The 23934-nt window shown below is 38.7% G+C and overlaps 1 protein-coding gene across 5 annotated transcripts in view; it reads left to right on the top strand.

Annotated features, from left to right (window-relative positions):
- Positions 1-23934, top strand: part of CFAP70 (cilia and flagella associated protein 70) — a 100208-nt gene that overhangs the window by 75391 nt on the left and 883 nt on the right. For all 5 annotated transcript variants that reach the window (XM_047826237.1, XM_047826235.1, XM_047826236.1 and 2 more), the window contains 5 exons: positions 3350-3502; positions 4030-4191; positions 5848-5937; positions 9873-9974; positions 22751-22798. In XM_047826237.1, coding sequence (XP_047682193.1) covers positions 3350-3502; positions 4030-4191; positions 5848-5937; positions 9873-9974; positions 22751-22798 — 555 coding nt within the window. The remainder of the gene's footprint in view (positions 1-3349; positions 3503-4029; positions 4192-5847; positions 5938-9872; positions 9975-22750; positions 22799-23934) is intronic.

Below are 23934 nucleotides of genomic sequence, written 5' to 3'. Positions count from 1 at the left end.
AACATTCGCAAATCAATCAATGTGATACATCACATTAATAAAAGAAAAGAGAAGAACCATATGATCCTGTCAATCGATGCAGAAAAGGCCTTTGACAAAATTCAGCATCCTTTCTTAATAAAAACCCTTGAGAAAGTTGGGATAGAAGGAACATACTTAAAGATCATAAATGCCTTTTATGAAAAGCCCACAGCTAACATCATCCTCAATGGGGAAAAACTGAGAGCTTTTTCCCTGAGATCAGGAACACGACAGGGATGCCCACTCTCACCGCTGTTGTTTAACATAGTGTTGGAAGTTCTAGCATCAGGAATCAGACAACAAAGGGAAATCAAAGGCATCAAAATTGGCAAAGATGAAGTCAAGCTTTCACTTTTTTCAGATGACATGATACTATACATGGAAAATCCGATAGATTCCACCAAAAGTCTGCTAGAACTGATACATGAATTTAGCAAAGTTTCAGGATACAAAATCAATGTACAGAAATCAGTTGCATTCTTATACACTAACAATGAAGCAACAGAAAGATAAATAAAGAAACTGATCCCATTCACAATTGCACCAAGAAGCATAAAATACCTAGGAATAAATCTAACCAAAGATGTAAAGGATCTGTATGCTGAAAACTATAGAAAGCTTATGAAGGTAATTGAAGAAGATATAAAGAAATGGAAAGACATTCCCTGCTCATGGATTGGAAGAATAAATATTGTCAAAATGTCAATACTACCCAAAGCTATCTATACATTCAATACAATCCCAATCAAAATTGCACCAGCATTCTTCTCAAAACTAGAACAAGCAATCCTAAAATTCATATGGAACCACAAAAGGCCCCGGATAGCCAAAGTAGTTTTGAAGAAGAAGACCAAAGCAGGAGGCATCACAATCCCAGACTTTAGCCTCTACTACAAAGGTGTCATCATCAAGACAGCATGGTATTGGCACAAAAACAGACACATAGACCAATGGAATAGAATAGAAACCCCAGAACTAGACCCACAAAAGTGTGGCCAACTAATTTTTGACAAAGCAGGAAAGAACATCCAATGGAAAAAAGACAGTCTCTTTAACAAATGGTGCTGGGAGAACTGGACCGCAACATGCAGAAGGTTGAAACTAGACCACTTTCTCACACCATTCACAAAAATAAACTCAACATGGATAAAGGACCTGAATGTGAGACAGGAAACCATCAAAACCTTAGAGGAGAAAGCAGGAAAAGACCTCTCTGACCTCAGCCGTAGCAATCTCTTACTCAACACATCCCCAAAGGCAAGGGAATTAAAAGCAACAATGAACTATTGGGACCTCAAGAAGATAAAAAGCTTCTGCACAGCAAAGGAAACAATCAACAAAACTAAAAGGCAACCAACGGAATGGGAAAAGATATTTGCAATGACATATCAGACAAAGGGCTAGTATCCAAAATCTAGAAAGAGCTCACCAACTCCACACCCAAAAAACAAATAACCCAGTGAAGAAATGGGCAGAAAACATGAATAGACACTTCTCTAAAGAAGACATCCAGATGGCCAACAGGCACATGAAAAGATGCTCAATGTCGCTCCTTATCAGGGAAATACAAATCAAAACCACACTCAGATATCACCTCACGCCAGTCAGAGTGGCCAAAATGAACAAATCAGGAGACTATAGATGCTGGCGAGGATGTGGAGAAACGGGAACCCTCTTGCACTGTTGGTGGGAATGCAAATTGGTGCAGCCACTCTGGAAAACAGTGTGGAGGTTCCTCAGAAAATTAAAAATAGACCTACCCTATGACCCAGCAATAGCACTGCTAGGAATTTACCCAAGGGATACAGGAGTACTGATGCATAGGGGCACTTGTACCCCAATGTTCATAGCAGCACTCTCAACAATAGCCAAATTATGGAAAGAGCCTAAATGTCCATCAACTGATGAATGGATAAAGAAATTGTGGTTTATATACACAATGGAGTACTACAGGGCAATGAGAAAGAACGAAATATGGCCCTTTGTAGCAACGTGAATGGAACTGGAGAGTGTGATGCTAAGTGAAATAAGCCATACAGAGAAAGACAGATACCATATGTTTTCACTCTTATGTGGATCCTGAGAAACTTGACAGAAACCCATGGGGGAGGGGAAGGAAAAAAAAAAAGAGGTTAGAGTGGGAGAGAGCCAAAGCATGAGAGACTCTTAAAAACTGAGAACAAACTGAGGGTTGATGGGGGGTGGGGGAGGGTGGGTGATGGGTATTGAGGAGGGCACCTTTTGGGATGAGCACTGGGTGTTGTATGGAAACCATTTTGACAATAAATTTCATATATTGAAAAAAAAATGGGCTAGAGATGTGACTGGTCTCAGATTTGACTTACCTGACAGGTAGAATTACTGGAGAATTACCCCCTTCTCCCAGAGAAGAACATTCTGTGAGGTCTTCCTACCACATGGGAAACAAGAAATATATCCGTGAAGCAAGGAGTCAGAAAGATCCGGGAGCCAGGAGAGTGGCTCTGATCCTGCAGAGTGCATGTTCCACTTGAGGATGAGCAAGCTCAAGAAAGGGAAAGAATTATGACCTGGCTTGGAGTAGGCCACGTCAAACAAGAAGTTTTAACACATTAACCTTCCCTAGTAGAGAAACAGACTTTCTGTCTCTCGAATTAAATAAGTCACTATCACCCCATGGCAAAGAGCCAGAAATGCAGGAAGAGGGAACAGCTACAGAGCCTCCTCCCACTATTTTCCTAAGAAGGTATAAGTGTTAGTGGAAGTTTCTATATTATAGGCTAAGATGAGAACAGAGGGAGAAGAAAAGAAGGGTTTCCCCTCTGCTGAGCAGGTACATCTGACTTTGTCAAATTTGCAAGCTTTGTATAGTATTAAAAACAAAGAAAAGCCCAAAGTATAAAACTGGCAAACATAAATGAGAGTTTGTCAGAAACAGACATTTACTTTTCCAAGATCCCAAGTCTAGAACTTTAGAAGAGGGGTTTTGCTTTACCATAAGTTTCCTTAGTAATTACAGCTGCCTGAAAATGTTACCTCATGTATAAATGAAGTGATTGATGAAGTGCTTTTGTCTGCAACATAACAAATACAGGCTAAAACTTATATAGTACAATGACCAGCAAGACCAGAATGTCAATATTTTGTGACTATGTGAGTAGCTGGTAATGGAACCATGATGTGCTGAATCTTTATAATTCACCTCTAATTTTTGAAGTTGATAATCATTTCATTCTATAATATGTTTCTTATTAGTTGTTTTCAGGGACATAATATTCAGCTGCAAGAGCTATGGAACTGAACAATGCAGCCATTTACATATTCCTTATAATCTGATTTTTCCTTGTAGTATGTGCACAGAGTGCTTGCACATGAGCTGTTATGCCCTCAAGGAGGCCCCAGCTGTGAATATTACTTGGTGCTGGCCCAGACACATCTTCTCAAGAAGGACTTTGCCAAGGCAGAGGAATACCTTCAACAAGCAGCCCAGATGGACTACCTGGTAATAGCTTTTGCTAGAATCTCTTGAGTTTAGTTTAGAAGAGGGGCAAGCAGACTTTCTTAGAGGTGGTGATGCCAAGTCATTGGTAGATTTCTAGTTACCAGAGTTAGAGGTCATCAACTATCAGTAAACTCATGTATTTCCTTCCATTGTTTTTCTCAAGCAGTTATGAGTTTTGCAAAAGGCAGAGAAAAGGGTAAGGATAGCTCTTTAGCAGATAGTTGATCTATTTCAAGTCTTCTGGACTTCTTCTGTTTTCTCATTGTGAACATTGTCTTGGTTATATTTGAATGTTTTTCTTAATATTTACCCCAAAGACAAAATGGTTTTGAAGAATGCAAGAAAGAAATGAGAGGGCAGACCTAGAAAAATATCTCCCAGTGCAACTGAATGGCCCTCTTTCTAATTGAATGCTATTAGGAAAAGGAAAAAAGGACTTAATCTAATTTTAAATGTTAAACAAAGATCATTAATGTATTTATAAATACCACCTCATCCCAGGTACCACTTGTTCTTTACTTTCTCAGAACCCTAATGTCTGGGGCATGAAGGGCCATCTCTATTTTCTAAGTGGAAATCATGCTGAGGCCAAGGCATGCTATGAGCGAACCATTAGTTTTGTAGTGGATGCTTCTGAGATGCACTTCATCTTCCTGCGACTGGGACACATCTATCTGGAAGAGAAAGAGGTGAGGGATACAGGATGGGGAGTAACCATGTAAATAAATCAGGTTATGGTCTGAGACCTGACTACAGTTCAAGCATTAGCATTCATCTGTGTGGACTACACATACTCATATAATAATGATACTTTTACATCCAAAAGTAAAGTGACTTGACCAACATTAGATAAACTAGTAATTAATAGAATCAGGATTCAAACCCAGGCAGTCTAATACTGCAGTCTGTGGTTTTAACCACTATGATACTAAAAAGCTGTATCATAAATGTATACATTTATACAATAAACGTTATTGTAGTTACTATTTAAGCAAACTTCCTTTTATTAGCAGTAGTAAAAACATTCTTAGCTTGACTTTATTAATGGAAAATATCAAAAGACCTTCTCCAAACTTCTTCCTCAGCACAGCGGTTTATAGTTTATTTGACTGAGGGTAGCTAGCCCCATTCCACAGGACACTCTGACCTGACTCTTTAGTAATTACTGTCCATATTTTAGGAACCACCCCAAGACCTTCTAAAAGAAACTTTCTGTTATGGAAAATTTCAAATACATATAAAATAGAATAGTAGAATGAACCAACATGGGCTAACCATCCCATGTTAACAATTATCAGTATTTTGCCAAAGTCCTTTTGATTCTGTTTTTGTTTTGACTTCATTCCATTTCTCCCTCCAGAACACCCAATTTTCTTTCTATATAAAATAAAACAAGAGCAACAAGAAATTACAATGCATTATAATGTAAGTATGATGGCTCACATAGGCTTGAGAGAGAAAAACCACTATCCCATTGCAGTGTACTTCCCTGAAAGAAACTTTCCTTTCTGACATCATTGCAAGCTGCATCTGAATAGAGCTTCTGACTTATGTAGACAAGGCAAGCAATTTCCCTAGGCAAGCAATTCTTAGGCTATTTGCTGAGGCTTACCTATAGTTGCATCTCTCACATTGGAGATACAAGACAAGAAGTAATCTACTTCTTTTGAAATTTTTTTTTTAGTTTTTCTTAATGTTTCCTGTATCACTCAGTGCTAAAAAGAGATAAGCTAGCAAACCATGAAGAAACATAAAGGAAGCTTAAATAGATATCACTAAGTGAAAGAAGCCAATCTGAGAAGGGTACATATTGTATGATTCCAACTGTATGACATTCTGGAAAAGACAAAACTATGGAGATAGTAAAGAAATCAGTGATTGGGTTGGGGAAGGGAAGTGATGAATAGATGGAGCACAGAGGATTTTTAGGACAGTGAAAATACTCTAATAATGGATACATGTCATTATACATTTGTCCAAACCTATGGAATGTATAACATCAAATGTAAACCTTAAGGTAAACCATGGGCTTTAGGTGATGAAGATGTATTAGCATAGTTTCATCAGTTGTAACAAAGGTACCACTCTGATGGGGCATGTTGATAATGGGAGAGGCTATGCATATGGAGCAGCAGGATGTATATGAGAAATCTCTGTACCTTCCTCTCAATTTTGCTGTGAACCTAAAACTGCTCTAGACAAACAAACAAAAAAAAAACAATTTAAGGGTTCCTTTAACTTAGATTGGTCTTTGGTACAACTACAGATGCCCCATGACTAACTTAGCAATACAACATTTGAAACTTCCAGAAGAACAATAGCTTAGGGGCGCTTTCTTTCTACAGTATGAAAAGGCAAAGAAAACCTACCTGCAAGCCTGTAAGAGATCACCTTCGTGCCTTACCTGGCTAGGACTGGGAATCGCCTGTTATCGGGTAAGAGGGTGAAGGCTCAAGACTGTGAATACAGCTGACCTTGATTCCTTGGTCTTCTAAGCACCCTGGACATTTGTAATGATGGTAGGAAGATTTACTTTTCAAAGGTGTTCAGTAAACTAAACAATCTGTACTATAAGAAAAAAATTCTTTAAAAACTCGCACAAAAACCGGAACCAGGAAGTTATATAATAAAAAATTTCATGTTATTTGGTACAGAAACTCTTAATTTTATGATGTTATCTGTAAGGGGAAAGTGATATGATAAATGAAGAATCTACTCAATTAAATTAAAGAAATTGATTGATTCTTATTAAGCTCTATGGCCCTTCTGTATTCAGGAGGAGATGCTACAGCTTCTGGTAGATTTTTTACTCCACGACCCCTAAAAACTCTCCAGTCACCCTTTCCTTTTTTTTCTTACAATCTTTGAAAGAGGCATGCATCCTGCTATTCATGTCTAATTTCTTCAATGTATTCTTGATTCTAACCCTCTCATTTTCTCCTAATAACTTACTCTCTTATTTTTTTCTTTTTATTTTATCCTTCCCTTCTCAACTCTTTCCCCATACTTTCCCCCTTCTTATTTAACCACAGTGATAACAACCAAATGAATTGTCTGTGTTTCCTGTCTCCTCTTCCTTATTGCTGTTTTTTTAAGCATAAAGGTAATATATATTCATTATGGAACATTTAGAAGATACAAAATGTGAAGAAAACAAAAGCATCCGTAATCCAACCATTCAGTGATAAGCACTGTCAACATTTGAATGCATTTTACTGCAGTCTTTTTTATACATATATGAAAGTAATTTTAATGTATAAAATTGTAAATAATATATTTACTGCTTTGTAATCTTTTTTTCTACTTAAACAGTATAGCATTGATATCTTCTCACATCACCAAAGAGTCTATAACACGATTTCTGATGACTTCTTGGTGTCCCCTTGTTTGGATGCATAAATGAAGTGACCATGTAATTTGTCTTACTGACCAGAAACTAAAGAAAACACCTTGGATTAAGCCATGCCACTAAGATGTTTAAGTAATCCCTACTCCCTACTAGCGTTTTAGTCATACTATACCTATGTGTGGACATACCGTAGTTTATCTGATCACTCGTTATTGGACATGTTAGTTTCTACAATTATACTATTATAAATGAAGCTGAGATAAACGTTCTTGGACATAAATCTCTATGCTTAATTCTGATTATTTCCTTAAGATCCATCCTTAAAGAATGTAGAAGATTTTAAAAGTCTTTAAATTACAGTATCAATGTGCCCCTAGAAAGATTTATACTCTGCCAGAAGGTATGAGAGTACATTTCACTGTTACCGCATTGAAAGTGGGTAATATCATTTGCCAGTTTGATAGGTATCTTAATTTGCATTTTCATCATGAATGAGGTTGAAATCATGTGATGTGTGTATTTCTTTACTTGTGAATTATCTGTTCATATCCCAGGTCCCATTTACGTTTCACTTCATTGCAATTAGGCTTACCACTTTACCACTTTACCTTTGCCAACTTACTGACCCTTCTGACAGAAGTTCCTGATAACATCCTAATTGCCAGATGCCACAGACACTTAGGTTAAGTCTCTCTGAAGCTTAACACGATTGAGTGCCTTCTTCCTGAAGCCCTCTCCTCCCTAGGTTTCCATAATACTTCATTTACATCCTTCCAGTTCCATGCCTTCCTCTCTGGTATCTCTTTCTCAGCCTTTTTTTTTTTTTTTTTTGCCAGCTCCTAGTTTTTTTAGCCACCATAATTGTTGGGTCCCCCCACCCCCACTCGGAGTTCTATAGTCAGCCCTCTTTTCCTGTCACCATATTTATTCACCCTAAGAAATAACATCTATCCCAGTGGCCTTAACTACCACTTGTGCCCCAATGAATTATAAACCTTTAATGCATAACACTTTTCAAGTTCTGACCTTTAAACAGTGTAAAATACACCTCAAAATGTGCATAACTGAAATATAACCTATCTCTGAAGGATTCTCATATTCTGAAAGCCTACCCCTTCTCCTGTATTCCATGTCTTCATGAATGGGACTGTAATGAACCCAATCAACCAAGCCAGAAACTTAAAAGCTCTCCTAGGGGCGCCTGGGTGGCTCAGTCGGTTAAGCGGCCGACTTCGGCTCAGGTCATGATCTCACGGTCTGTGGGTTCGAGCCCCTCGTCAGGCTCTGTGCTGAAAGCTCAGAGCCTGGAGCCTGTTTTGGATTCTGTGTCTCCCTCTCTCTGACCCTCCCCCGTTCATGCTCTGTCTCTCTCTGTCTCAAAAATAAATAAATGTTAAAAAAGCTGTCCTAGTCTACTTCTCCTATTACTTTTAACGAGGCACCAAATATTCTATTGATTTTATCTCCTAAATGTCTCTTAAGTCTGTTGTCTCCTCTCATCCCTATTTTTACAGCTCTAATTCAAGCCTCATCCCTCATCTTCTAGGGTAATCTGTCTTCCTTCAATTCATCTCCCACATTGTTATCAAAGTGGTCTTTAAAATCTGGAAATACTATGTTACTCCCCTACTTAAACCATTCAATGGCTATCCTTATTTCAGAATAAAATTTACATTCCTTTGAATGAATACATATGATCTGGTCTCACCTAACACTTTAGTTTCATCTGCTTACTGTCTTTTCCCTAATCTCTCTCTTCTCTCCAGACACACAAGAATACTTAAGAGTTTCCTGACCACACCACACTCTCTTGTGCCTCCATGCCTTTGCATATGATATTACTTTCACCTGGAATGCCTTTCTTCACCTTGTACAGCTAACAAACTCCTTTTTATTCTTCAAGATTCACTTTAGAGCTGCCCTTTAATTTCAGTGCAGAAATATTCCCATTTTCCTATTTCCCTCCACTAGATCATATATATGCTTTTATTACAGAAATGTTTATTCTGTATTGGAACTATTTATGTGTTTGGGTTTTCATTTTGTTTTATTTATTTCTTTACATATCTGTCAGTGAACCCTTTGAGGGTAAAGCTTGTATGTTATCTTTTTATTCACAGTACCTGGTATACTGAATAAATCATTAGCAAGTATAATTGATTGAATATGTTGGTTGAATAATGAATCAATACATTGATTGAATATTGATTCAATATTTTAGAGACATTTAAGGTGTGGACCAAAGTCTGGGCATTGCTTAAAAGTCATTCTTCATATTGTCTTGGGCCTGGAAACCCATACTTTTCTTTTCTAAAACAGAAAAAAAGAAGAGCTATTTTACTGGGGAGAAGAGTGACTTATTTCTTCCTTAGGTGACCTTTTGGAAGATTTTACAAAGCAAACTTACTTTTAGGAAGCAGCAATGATACCCATGTGTCCAGAGCTCAGGGAGAATTTTAGAGTCTGAATATTGTATTGATTCCTCAAGACTGTGCTGTCAATAACTAATATTAGGGGAAAGGAAGCTGTCTGACCAATAGTATTTTGGCAGGCTAATGGGACTTTAACCTTAAGAAAGGGGTGCATGATGTAAAGGAAGAAACCACAAATGTATCTGACAGCCTACTGTGTATTGGAAAATCACTGAATGATGCACACACAATAGTGAATACTTCTGGTTTTCCAATCTTGGCACCTGAAGCTCCATGGTTCAGGGAGGCCCTGATGGGACTGCTGTAGAGGAAAGGAGGAAGAGAGGGGTGTAAGTTGAGAGCCTAGCAGGCAGGACTCCAGTTTGCTCTACCTGGGTTTTTAATCAGAGCAGTTCTGCTTTTAACAGGTTGGGCTACCACATAAGATTTTGTTTGAAGAAAGAGTTCTGCTAAAAATTAAAAAATTGAAAACTGTATAGGTCACACACACCAATGTTATTTGAACATAATGTTTTCAACTATACTAACTCCAGCTGGCTTAAGGGAAAACTTCTTTGACTTAACTCATACTTTTCTTTTTTCTGTCAAGCTGGAGGAGCTCACGGAAGCTGAAGATGCTCTCTCTGAAGCCAATGCATTGAACAACCACAATGCTGAAGTATGGGCATATTTGGCTCTGGTCAGCCTAAAAGTGAGTGTTTATTAGCCTTACACAGTGCCCTTTTAGGGCAATGAGGTGAGGAACTAAGTAAAGCAAGAGATAGGTAGGTGGCCATTAATGCATGATAGTTGAGATTTAGTGAGTTTCTGATTTGGTTATTATACTTATGAGAAAGGAGAGGCCAAGTCTGAGAAGCTGCTACTTGGAATGTGCTTAAAAATCACATACTCAGGGGCGCCTGGGTGGCGCAGTCGGTTAAGCGTCCGACTTCAGCCAGGTCATGATCTCGCAGTCCGTGAGTTCGAGCCCCGCGTCAGGCTCTGGGCTGATGGCTCAGAGCCTGGAGCCTGTTTCGGATTCTGTGTCTCCCTCTCTCTCTGCCCCTCCTCTGTTCATGCTCTGTCTCTCGCTGTCCCAAAAATAAATAAACGTTGAAAAAAAAATTTTTTTTTTAAATCATATACTCAGGTGTGTTTGTATGGAAACTGAGAGCAAGTCACTTGGGCTTGTTGGTCATAGGTGAGCAGGAGTGGGGTGGGCCAGGACTGATTGTCATCCAGTGTTATGGGTTGGGTGGTCTCTCTGTGTTACTTTTAAGCTGCTCTGCAGTCCCTGGGCAGGGTGTACTAACCAGCCCAGCTCTGTGCATCCCTTTCCTCAAGATGAAGGATATAGTGATCAGAGTCTGGCCTAGGGTTGGGATTAGGAATGCTGAATGGGGAGCTGTGTGAGGGCAGTGACTGATGGTACAGTGGGATGGCAGATGATACTAGGGGGTGGTGGCCATTCTCCTGCTGCCCTCCTTGATGCCTCTTGGCCTGCCTGAGCTCTCAAGCCTGGGACATTGGTATGCATTCCTTGTATAGTCATGCAAACCATGAATCTATAAAAAAATTCCTACATATCCTCTCTCATCTCCCCCTTTGTTAGTTGTGTATGACCCAGAAAGGCTATATAAGAATCTACTGATAAAAATAAAGGCTGATGAGGATGCCTCGCTGGCTTAGTTGGTTAAGTGTCCACCTCTTGATTTCTGCTCAGGTCATGATCTCATGGTTTGTGAGACGGAGCCCCATGTTGGGCTCTGCACTGACAGCAAAGAGCCTGCTTAGGATTCTCTCTCTCTCTCTCTCTCTCTCTCTCTCTCTGCCCCTACCCTGCTCACTCTCTCTCTCCAAATAAATAAATAAGTAAATAAATAAACAAACAAACATTTTAAAAAATAAAGGCTAATGATAAAGGTGCAAACACAAATGCATTACCAAAAAACATAAATAGATTATTCAACAGAAATCTCTGACACACTAGAGCAATTTTTCCCAGAGAGTCCATTGTCTGGTAACTAGAAAGCGTCTTCTTTGCAGTTGTCTCTGATTTTTTTTCTCTGAGATAAGAATTTGGGATAGTCTAGACATTTACCTGATACTAATCAGTAAATATATGTTATTTATATTTAAAAGGTGTTTAGTTATATTTAACGACTTCACTCCTGAGTTTGCTTTTCATCAAAGTAGTTTGCTTTTCAAAAGAATAAATACATTTAGGGGCGCCTGGGTGGCTCAATCAGTTAAGTGGCCTATTTTGGCTCAGGTCATCATCTTTTTTTTTTTTTTTTTCAATGTTAATTTATTTTTGGGACAGAGAGAGACAGAGCATGAACGGGGGAGGGGACAGAGCATGAACGGGGGAGGGGCAGAGAGAGAGGGAGACACAGAATCGGAAACAGGCTCCAGGCTCCGAGCCATCAGCCCAGAGCCTGACGCGGGGCTCGAACTCACGGACTGCGAGATCGTGACCTGGCTGAAGTTGGACGCTTAACCGACTGCGCCACCCAGGCGCCCCGTCTCAGGTCATCATCTTGTGGTTCGTGACTTCAAGCCCCACATCGGGCTCTGTGCTGACAGCTCAGAGCCTGGAGCCTGCTTCAGATTCTGTGTCTCCCTCTCTCTCTTCTCCTTCCCTGCTTGCACTCTGTCTCTCTCTCTCTCTAAAAAATAAACATTAAAAATTTTTTTTAAATAAATAAATACATTTTTCAAATGGGAGTGCTCTTGTATCAGAATGTAAACAAGGCCAAAGGTCAGTGAAGGAGATGCTCTACTAGACTTTCTGAAACATGCTTTCCTGTTAAACTTCTGGCTGAAGGTGCTTATCCTTGACATATATGGGAGATTAGGAAGGGCGTATTATGGGAGTTGTGATAGCTACTTTACCTATAGAAAATAACTCTCCTATAATTAAGTAATTTGCTCAGCAGTCTAAGATCAAATGGGGAATAATAAGAATGGCGCTTTGTTTTCCAATGGCCAATATGACCTCAAACTGACGGGGAGTATTGTGATTATAAGAGAAATAAACAAAATTAAAATTACTGGTTTTTCTTTTTGGAATAAATGTCTTGAATGTCAATATGGGAGATACCTGAGTTCTTCCCCAACTCTGCCACAACTAACCATGGGAACCTGGGCAAGTCACTTAAAGTTGCTGGACTTCGGGGCACCTAGGTGGCTCAGTCAGTTAAGTGACCAACTTCGGCTCAGGTCATGATCTTGCAGCTCATGAGTTCAAGCCCCATGTCAGGCTCTGTGCTGACAGCTCAGAGCTTGGAGCCTGCTTGGGATTCTGTGTGTGTCTCCTTCTCTCTCTTCCCCTACCCTGCTTGTGCTCTCTCTCTCTCTCAAAAAATAAACATTAAACAAATTTAAATTAAAAAAAAATTGCTGGACCTCAGTTTCTTTATCTTTAAATTAAAAGGGCCAAAATGGAAAATTTTAATACACATCTTGTAGAAACTGCTAGGTCAAATAGGAAAAAAATTGAGGATATGTAAGATTTGAATTAAAAAAAAAAAAAAAAGGTTGACCTCAAACACCAATATAGAACTCTGTGCTTAATAATTAGAGAATACATATTCTTTGCAAGTACAGATGAGTTGTTCTTAAAAGTTGACCATATGCTAGACCACAAAGAGAGATTCAACAAATGCATATAGATCACACTACTAGTGAAATTATATGTAAACAATTAAAACTTATGCCAGAAGACATAGATACATTTAAACTTAAATTCATACATGTAATTAATTCATAGGTCTAAGAGAAAATCACATGACAATTTCTTGTGGTGGGTAGAGTTCTAAAGATGACCCTCCCCACAAGATTATTCCATCAAATACTAATATAGGTACTGCTGTCAAGGGATTTTGCAGATATGCTTTCTTTGCTGCTGCCTTTCTAGCTCCTTTAGGTGGAAGGTTAGGTTGTATATTTGGGACCTTTCTTGCTTCTTGAAATAGTCCTGAATTGCGACGTATTTTCCTCTTAAGACTGCTTTTGCTGCATCCCAAAGGGTTTGGACTTCTGTGTTCTCATTTTCATTTGTTTCCATATATTTTTTAATTTATTTTTTAATTTCCTGGTTGATGCATTTGTTCTTTAGTATGATGTTCTTTAACCTCCGTGTATTTGGGGGCTTTCCAGATTTTTTCTTGTGGTTGATTACAAGTTTCATAGTGTTGTGATCTGAAAATATTCATGGTATGATCTCAATTTTTTATACTTGTTGAGGGCTGTTTTGTGATCCAGTATGTGATCTATTTTGGAGAATGTTCCATGTGCACTCGAGAAGAATGTGTATGCTGCTGCTTTTGAATAAAATGTTCTGAATATATCTGTTAAGTCCACCTGGTCCAGTGTGTCAGTCAGAGCCTTTCTTTCCTTATTGATTTTCTGCTTAAATTATCTGTCCATTGCTCTGAGTATTAAAGTCCCCTACAATTATGGTATTATTATCTATACATTTGTTTATGCTTGTGATTAATTGATTTACATATTTGGATACTTCCACATTGGGGACATGAACATTTACAATTGTTAGCTCTTCTTGATGGGTAGAGCCTTAATTATTATATAATTCCCTTCTGCATCTCTTGTTACAGTCTTTATTTTAAAATCTAGTTTGTCTGATATAAGTATGGCTACTCTGCCTTTCTTTTGACATCCATTAGCATGATAGATGGTTCTCCATCCCCTCACTTTCAATGTGCAGGTGTCCTCAGGTCTAAAATGAGTCTCTTGTAGACAGCATATAGATGGATCTAGCTTTTTTTATCCATTCTGATATCCTATTGTTGCAGACTTTGAGTCTGGTGTTCTCTCTTGTCCAGCAAGAGGATGGATGTAGAATTTTATACAAGAGAGGCTAATGTCCAGGAGGAAATGAGAGCCCTGAATAAGGGTCCTTTCTCCATATTTATTAGGATCAGAAGGCTTACATACGTGATGGACATGCAGAAAGAGAAAATAAAACCGTGATCATTAACTCGTGTGTGAGAGAAAGGGGGTTAGAAGGTATGTGGTGTTAGGGGTTAGGATCAAGACAAATCAAAATCCTGGCGCCGAGCAGATGGCTGTTTACTGCAGGCAACAAGCACCGTGTCTATGTATCTTAACTTTTCTAGGGGCTAAGACAGATAGAGCATGCTATCTCAGGGTTAACAAGGCATTTTTCTTGCTAATTAGCTCTGGGTGCTTTCACCCTGCTTCAGGGGCTTTCAGCCTCTACCTGTTCTCACTTTCATCCTGTGGAAGCAACTTTCTGCTTGATGCTTTGTTCTACACTGAGCATTTTCACCCTGAGGCGGCTTTTCATCCTAAGCCTTGTTAACTCCTTGGTGAAAGCTCAGAGGATTCTTAAATTTATTCCCCACACCCTATGTCTTTTGATTGGGCACTTAGTCCATGTACATTCAGAGGGATTAATGAAAGATATGGATTTAGTGCCAGTGTGTTTTCTGTTGGTTTCATGTTTGTAGTGATGTCTCTGGTCCTTTGTAGTCTTTGCTACTTTCCATTCAGAGTACCCCTTAGAATCTCTTGCAGGGCTGGTTTATGGTCATGAGCTCATTTAGTTTTTTTTTTTTTTTTTTTTTTTTTTTGTCTGGGAAAGTCTTTATCTCTTCTATTCCGAAGACAGCCTTGCTGGAAAAGGATTCTTGGCTGCATAGTATACCTATTCAGCACATTGAATATTTCCTGCCACTTGCTTCTGGCCTGCCAAGTTTCAGTGGACAGGCCTGCTACTACCCTTATGTGTCTACCCGTGTAGGTTAAGGCCCATTTGTCCCTAGCTGCTTTCAGAATTCTCTCCGTATCTTTGTATTTTGCCAGTTTCACTATGATATGTCATGGTGTTGACCTATTTTTGTTGATTTTGAAGGGAGTTCTCTGTGCCTTTTGGAGTTGGATGCCTGTTTCTTGAGGAACTTCTCAGCTATAATTTGTGCACATAAACCTTCTTCCCTTTCCTCTTGCTCCTCTTCTTCCGGAACTCCTATGATACGGCTATTATTTCATTTCATGGAATCACTTAGCTCTCTAATTCTCCCCTCATGATCTAGTAATTTCCTTTCCCTCTTATTTTCAGCTTCATCATTTTCCATAATTTTATCTTCTATTTCACCTATTTTCTCCTCTGCTTCTTCCATCCTCGCCGTCACTGTGTCTAGCTTATATTGCATCTGATTTATAGCATTTCTTAATTCAGTGTGACTATTTCTTAGGTCTCTGATCTCTACAGCACTAGATTGCTGTCTTCTATACTTTTTTCAAGCCCAGATATTAGTCTTATGACTGTTATTCTAAATTCTTGTTCAGATATATTGTTTATATCTGTTTTGAGCAATTCTCTGGCTGTCATTTCTTTCTGGATTTTCTTTTGAGGAGAATTCTTCTGTTTCATCATTTTGGTAGGCTTTTGTCTTTTACATGTTTTAGTAGCTTCTTATGTGTTCTGCATGTGCAAGTACTACTGTATTAAAAAGGGCTCAAACACTGTCCAGGGACTGGAATTTTAGGAAGTGTTTTTGGAGTGTGTTGTGTGCACTCTGTTGTTGCATTTTGGTTGCTCTATCCCACTTGTCAGTCCTCTGCAAAGCTCCTCCTTGATTTTAGTGGTGGAGTGTTTGGACCTTCTACCAGGTGTGCTTTGATTTGTTCATTGAAACAATGGTTTGTCAGGTTTAAAGGTCTCCTTAGTGAAGTTCTAGTTGAAGAGACTCAAGATGAGGCCTGACTGGAGATTTGGGGCAAAGGAAAGTGCTAGAAGAGAAATTCAGGACAAAACCAGAAGGAAACCTTCTGGTTTCCAACCCCCAAGGGATTTTGCAGATATGTACAGAGATTATCCAGGTGGACCTGTACCATTCAGGTGAATCTTTTAAAAGCAGGGAGTTATTTTCTGGCTGGGGACAAATAGGGAAGTCAGAGGAATTCAAAGCACAAGAAATATTCAATGCACAATTGCTGGCTTGAAAATAGAGAGGGACCACATATCAAGGAATGTGGATGGCCTCTAGAAGCTAAAATGCCAACTTCTCACAGCCAGCAAGGAAATGGGGACCTCCATCCTACAAGTACAAAGAACTGAATTCTGCCAATAACCTGTATGTGCTTGGAAATAGACTCCAGATAAGAATCAGATCCTCTGATGGATCTGGGCAAAGTAAATTGAAAACCATCTGGAATCCAGGATTCATCATTCTAGATTTCATTAAGAACATTAGTGATTCATGTGAAGAAGTCAAAATATCAACATTTACAGGAATTTGGAAGTTGACCACGGGCCTCATGGATGATTTTGATGGGTTCAAGTCTACTTTGGAGGAAGTAAATGCAGATATGGTAGAAATAGCAAGAGAACTAGAATTAGAAGTAGCACCTGAAGATGCGATTGCATTGTTGTAATCTCGTGAAAAAAACTTTCACAAATGAGGAGTTGCTCCTTATAAATGAGCAAAGGAAATGATTTCTTAAGATGGAAACTTCCTGGTGTAGATGTTGTGAAAGTGGTTGACAGAAGGTTTAGAATATTACATAAAGTTAGCTGATAAAGCAGTGGCAGGGTTTGAGAGGATTGATTCCAGTGTTGGAAGAAGTTGTACTGTGGGTAAAATGCTGTCAAACAGAATTGCATACTACAGAGAAATCATTCATGGAAAGAAGAGTCAATTGATGTGGCAAACTTCATCATTGTCTTAAAGAAATTGCCACAGCTACCCCTACCTTCATTAACCTTCACCTTGATCCATTAGAACCCTTCAATATCAAGGCACGACACCTACCAGCAAAAAGATTACAACTCCCTGAAAGCTCAGATGATGGTTAACATTTTTTAGCAATAAAGTATTTTTTATATGTTTATTAATTTTTTGTTTTTGAGACAAAAAGAGTGCACAGGGGAGGGACAGAGAGAGAGGAAGAGAGAAAGAATCCCAACCAGGCTCAGCACTGTCAGCATATAGCCTGATGCAGGGCTCAAGCTCATGAACTGTGAGATTTGGCCTGAGCCAAAATTAAGGGTCAGACGGCTTAACTGACTGAGCCACCCAGGCACCCCAGCAATAAAATATTTTTTAATTAAGATATGTACATTGTTTTTAAAAACATGATGCTATTATTTCTCACTTAATAGACTACAGTATAGTGTAAGCATAACTTGTATATGTACTAGGGGACATCGCTTTATTGTGATATTCACTTTATTTCACTTGTCTGGAACAAAACCTGCAATATCTCTGAGATATCCTTGTGTACTGGAAGTTCCACCATGCCAATAACACACATACTCATAAAAGAAATTGGGGGAAAAGGATTAAAAGGGAATCTACAAACTGAAAGATGAATAAAGAGTTTCACTACTGAAAGAGTAGACAACAAAGAATGGTGGTTATTGTTGGGGGAAGGAGTTGGGAACAGAGTGGATAGGGTCAGGGTGGAAGCAAGACCTTTTACTACATATCTTATTATATCCTTTTGATTTTTACTTATGTATATGTATTATCTGTTCAATAAAGATTAACACAAAGAAGTAGATTTGCAAAGTTCCTGGAAAAAATATTAATATAAAAATCAATATCATCAAAATCAAAGATCATTAGCAACAATCAATTTGAAAGTCTAACTTTAAAAATCTCACTCAAGATCTTATGGATGAAAGTGTAAAACTTTACTGAAGGACATAAAAGAAGATCTAATAAGGATACTATCTATGTTCATGGACAGGAGGTTTTAAGAACACAAAGTTGAAAATATTCCCACATGTCTAATTTTAATGCAGTTCCAATAAAAATAACAACAGGTGTTTTTTTTTTTTAGGAACTTGATCAAGTAACCCTAAAATTCACTTGCCCAATAAAGGCCAAAAAATCATAGTGACAATATGGACAGGATAATAAGAGGTGAAGACTTTTGTACCAAATATTAAGACTTATTGTGAAGCTCTGATAATTAAAACTGAGTGATATTAGGGTAGGAATAGGTAAGTGGAACATAACTGCTAGACAGAAGTAGACCCACATATATGTGGAAACTTAGGTTTTAATTAGATGGTTTTTAAATTTTTTTTTAACGTTTATTTATTTTTGAGACAGAGAGAGACAGAGTATGAACGGGGGAGGGGCAGAGAGAGAGGGAGACACAGAATCGGAAGCAGGCTCCAGGCTCTGAGCCATCAGCCCAGAGCCCGACGCGGGGCTCAAACTCACGGACCGCGAGATCGTGACCTGAGCTGAAGTTGGACGCTTAACCGACTGAGCCACCGAGACGCCCCAATTAGATGGTTTTTTAAAATAATGGGGTTTCCTAGGAATTTTCCCTGAAACTCTTCCTCCAACAACTAAAAACTACACAAGCACAAGATGTTTATTACAGTATTATTGCAATTGCAAAATATTGGAAACAACATACATAGGAGAATATTTGAATAAACTATGGTATATCCACATAATGGAGTACTAAGCTACTGAAAAAAATAATGGAGAAGATCTCTATGAAATCATGTGGAGTGATTTCCATGATATATTGTTTAGTGAAAAAACTAAAGTGCAAGATTTTATACCATCTTTTGTATAAAAAGGAGGGAAAAAGAAGAATTCATTCACAGGTTGGCTCATTTGTGCAAAAAAAGCACAGGAAGGAAAAACCAGATTAATGAGAGTGGGTCCTTTAGGACATGGGCAGACATAGAGTAGAAGGGAGGCAATGAGTGGGTGACACTCTGATTATACTTTTTGTACATATCTGACTTTTGGAACCATGTTAATGTTTCATTTTTTTTTAAGAAATTCAACAAGAAACAGGGAGATTGTATAATTCATATCATAACAATAAAAACAAAACTACTTCCCATGAATAACAGCACTGAAGGTGGGAAAAAGAAAACTAACTCAAGATACTTTGGGGGACACCTGGGTGGCCCAGTCAGTTAAGCGTCTGACGTTGGCTCAGGTCATGATCTCACAGTTCATGGGTTCGAGCCCCACGTCGGGCTCTGTGCTGACAGCTCAGAGTCTGGAACCTGCTTCGGATTTGGTGTCTCCCTCTCTCTCTACCCCTCCCCTGCTCATGCTCTGTCTCTCTATCTCACAAAAATAAATTAAAATATTTTTGAAAAATTTTAAAAGATACTTTTGAAAAAGTATTTGAAATATATACTCTCAGACTAAAAAGGAAAAAAAAAAACCCCTCTATACAAATATTGGACTCAGGTTAGTAAGCTTTTTGGGAGTGATAGAAATCATCTAAAACTGGATTGTGGTGGTGATGGTTGCACAATTGAACCTTAAAATTAGTGAATTTTATGGTATGTAAATTATACTTCAATAAAGCCAATTTTAAAGATTGTATAGCCCCCCAAAATGAGGAACAAATGGACTATTCAATAAATACAGATGAAGCAACTGGCTATCCATGTGAAGAAAATTAGTTCCTTACCTCACACCAAACATGCACGTGGATGCATACATACTTCCAGCTGGTTTAAAGGCCTAAATCTTAAAACTTTGGATTGCTTAGGAGAAAATATAGAGAATACCTCTATAGCCTCGGGGTGTGCAAATTTTCTTATGACTGTAAATGCACTAGCCAAAAATAAAATACCAAAAATAAAATTAGCAACCTTTTTTTAAAAGTTTATTTATTTTGAAAGAGACAAAGACAGCACAGGTAGGGGAGGGGCAGGGAGAGAGGGAGAGAAAGAATTCCAAGCAGGCTCTGCACACTAGCGCAGAGCCTGACGCAGGGCACGAACTCATGAAACGGGGAGATCATGTCCTGAGCTGAAACCAAGAGTCAGTCCTTAACCGACTGAGCTCCCCCGGCACCCCTAAATTAACAATTTTAAAATAGAAACTCATGCATAACAAAAGACACAAAAATAAAGCTTAAGGACTTTATTTTTTCCAACGTTTTTTTTATTTTTATTTTTGGGACAGAGAGAGACAGAGCATGAATGGGGGAGGGGCAGAGAGAGAGGGAGACACAGAATCGGAAACAGGCTCCAGGCTCCCAGCCATCAGCCCAGAGCCCGAGGCGGGGCTCGAACTCACGGACCGCGAGATCGTGACCTGGCTGAAGTCGGACGCTTAACCGACTGGGCCACCCAGGCGCCCCAAAGCTTAAGGACTTTAATACTTGCAGAATTTATAACTCATTACAGTTTATGTAATTATATAATATAGCTATTATATAAATATGTAATATGCCCTACAATAAGAAAAAAACATACAAACAATCTGATTGAAAAATGGTCACAGGATAGGAATATACAATTTGCTGAAGTGGAAATTGTAAAAGTCAATAAATTTATGATAAGAAGTTTGCCTCACTTGTAATCATGAAAATGCAATTTAAAATGACATTGTGACAGAAATTCACACCCATTAAACAGGGGAAAATTAGTCTGATATCAACATTGATAAGGATTTTCAGAATTGTTGATATAAATTGATAACTACTTTGAAGTGCAATATGGCATTATTTACCCAAATTCTTACCTATAACTTAGCAATTTTATATCTAGATATTCCTAAGAAAAATACCAGAAGACATGTACAAGGATGTTTATTACAGCATTTTCCATAATAGCAAACAAACAAAAAATGTCACTCTTTTCAAAATTGTTTTGGCTGTTCTGGATCCTCACATCATTTGGATCCCAGCAGAAATGAAACAAAGGTAATAGTGACAGGAAAGGACAATGTGTTAGAAAATGCCCCTGGAATTCAGTGAACTTCAGGTGGGGATGTCTTTGAAGTGTATATCTTATAGGAAAGTCCTTTATTTTTATTTTTTATTTTTTTTAACGTTTATTTATTTTTGAGACAGAGAGAGACAGAGCATGAACGGGGGAGGGGCAGAGAGAGAGGGAGACACAGAATCGGAAGCAGGCTCCAGGCTCTGAGCCATCAGCCCAGAGCCCCACGCGGGGCTCGAACTCATGGACTGCGAGATCGTGACCTGAGCTGAAGTTGGACGCTCAACCGACTGAGCCACCCAGGCGCCCCTATTTTTATTTTTTTAATAATTAAAAAAAATTTTAACGTTTATGTATATTTGAGAGACAGAGAGAGACAGAGCATGAGCAGGGGAGGGGCAGAGAAAGAGTGAGACACCAAATCCGAAGCAGGCTCCAGGCTCTGAGCTGTCAGCACAGAGCCTGATGTGGGGCTTGAACCCACGAACCATGAGATCATGACCTGAGCTGAAGTCAGGTGTTCAACCGACCAAGCCACCCAGACACCCTAGGAAAGTCTCTTAAATAGTGAAAGTTTTGTGAACTAGTAAAAATTTATCATGAACTGGCACTGATCAGGAATTTGGACTAGATATTTTCTAAGTTTCCTTCTAGCCTGAACATTCTGTAGTTTTCATATTTATTTAATACTAGGTATTATGCATGTATTTCATATTTATGTATTTCCCAAGTGACATTGTATACTCTAATTTGTTATGCACAAACTTGTTAAGTATAATAGTGAATTCATATTATTATCATTTAATACCTAGATGTGCTTCATGCAAAAAAAAACTGGGAGGAATAGTTAGGTGTCCTCATCTCATATCCAGATATGCATGGAAGCAATTCCAGTATTTGCTTTTTTCTAATGCATAGAGACAGGATAAAGTGCAATAGTTAAAACCTTAGGACTCTGGAGCCAAACTGCATTGTTTTAAAACCTGGATCCTCCACTTACTAGCTTCGTAACCCTGGGCATTTATTTATCCTCTCTATGCCTAGGTATTTCTATCTGTGAACATGGAATTATAAATAATAGCAGTTTTTTTCCTAGAATTACTTTGAGGACTAGGAATGAAAGTGTGTAAAGCACTTAAAACAATATAGACAATTAGAACAGTATAAATCACAAAGTAAGCATTATGTAAGTTTTAGCTATTGTTAACAGAATGGCTTCAATCCTGAGAGAAACAAATGACTCATGGTGTTTTCAGGGGGAAAAAAATGAGAGGCCAAGTTATTTTTAAGATTTTTAGGGGCGCCTGGGTGGCGCAGTCGGTTAAGCGTCCGACTTCAGCCAGGTCACGATCTCGCGGTCCGTGAGTTCGAGCCCCGTGTCAGGCTCTGGGCTGATGGCTCAGAGACTGGAGCCTGTTTCTGATTCTGTGTCTCCCTCTCTCTCTGTCCCTCCCCCGTTCATGCTTTGTCTCTCTCTGTCCCAAAAATAAAATAAACGTTGAAAAAAAAATTTAAAAAAAAAGATTTTTAAAATGAAGAAGGAATATTCACATATCTCGTGTGTGTGTGTGTGTGTGCGTGCGCGCATACATGTGTGTATACATTTGCAACACATATACAAGGATATCTGCTTTTTGATATCACCTTTCATTTTTGTTCCCCCTTTGAATCCAGAGGGTAATCCTATGTTTTGGTAGAAATGTTTGTGGCACTGTACTTTCTTACCGTAATGTTTATGATATGTCATCATCACCAGCTGCTGCTCTCTTTTTCAGGCTGGACGGGAACTGGAAGCTGAGCAGGCCTACAAGTACACAATGAAGGTATGATGCAGGTGCCTCTGCTGCTTGTACTGAGGTTGGAAAACTGGGAGGAAGATGCTGCCTTAATTCAAGACTTTACAACATTTCATGATGTGAATATTTTTCTAGAGGCTCTTCTTACTATCTTTGCCATTTGCGGCTGGGTTTGGAATAACCCATATATTGGAATAACCCATATATTACTATGGGGGACCTTTTTTCTACCTCTTTATAGAATTTGGTTTAATGGAAAGACAGATAGCCTGGGAGTCAGGAGACCTGAGTTATGGTCCTAGTTTTGCCACTAACTTTACTGTGTTAACCTCTCTGGGCTTCATTTTCCTCATGTGTAGACTGAAGGTGTTGGTCTAGTCCACAGATCAGCACACTTTCTGTAAAGGGCAAGATTATTTATATTTTAGGCTTTGTGGGCCAAACTGTCTCTATTGCATCTACTACTCTTCCCTTGTAGTGCAAAAGGAGCCATAGGCAATACATTAACAAATGAGCATGGTTGTGTTTCAGATAAAAGTTTTACTTACAAAAACAGGCAGCCAGCCAGATTTGGCTCATGAGCAGTAGTTGGCCAACCTCCATTGTATTCTATTAATTATGAATTACAGATAATTTGACTTGAAAGATAGTGGCTTAAAAAAATCGGGAGTTTTATTTTTCTTATCTAATGAAAAGCCCAGGGCTGGGATCCCAGCTCCACAATGTCATCAAAGACCTAAACTCCATCTCTTTGCTTCAGTCACAGCATGCAGTTCCCATCCTTCATTGTTGCAAGGCAGCCACTGTAGCTCAGGCCACCACATACATGTTTCAGGCACAATAAAGAACAAAAGGGAGGAAAGAACAAAGAAAACATGCTAGCTATTTCACCTCCATTATGAAGCAATGACTTTATGGGGATAAAAGATATAGCATAGGGAATATGGTCAATGGTATTGTAATAGTGTGTGGGACAGATGGCAGCTATACTTATTAGCTATACTTACTAGTGTAATGTATAGACTTGTAGAATCACTGTGTTCTACACCTGAAACTAATGTAACATTGTACGTCAACTACACTCAGATTAAAAAAATAAAGATGTTTCACAAGTACATAGAATTTGATGGTAAAGAAAATCATTTCCAGAGAAAAGTATCTAC

The sequence above is a fragment of the Prionailurus viverrinus genome, chromosome D2, assembly GCF_022837055.1.
Source record: "Prionailurus viverrinus isolate Anna chromosome D2, UM_Priviv_1.0, whole genome shotgun sequence".
Taxonomy (NCBI): domain Eukaryota; kingdom Metazoa; phylum Chordata; class Mammalia; order Carnivora; family Felidae; genus Prionailurus; species Prionailurus viverrinus.
This window is presented reverse-complemented; position numbering and strand designations above follow the sequence as displayed.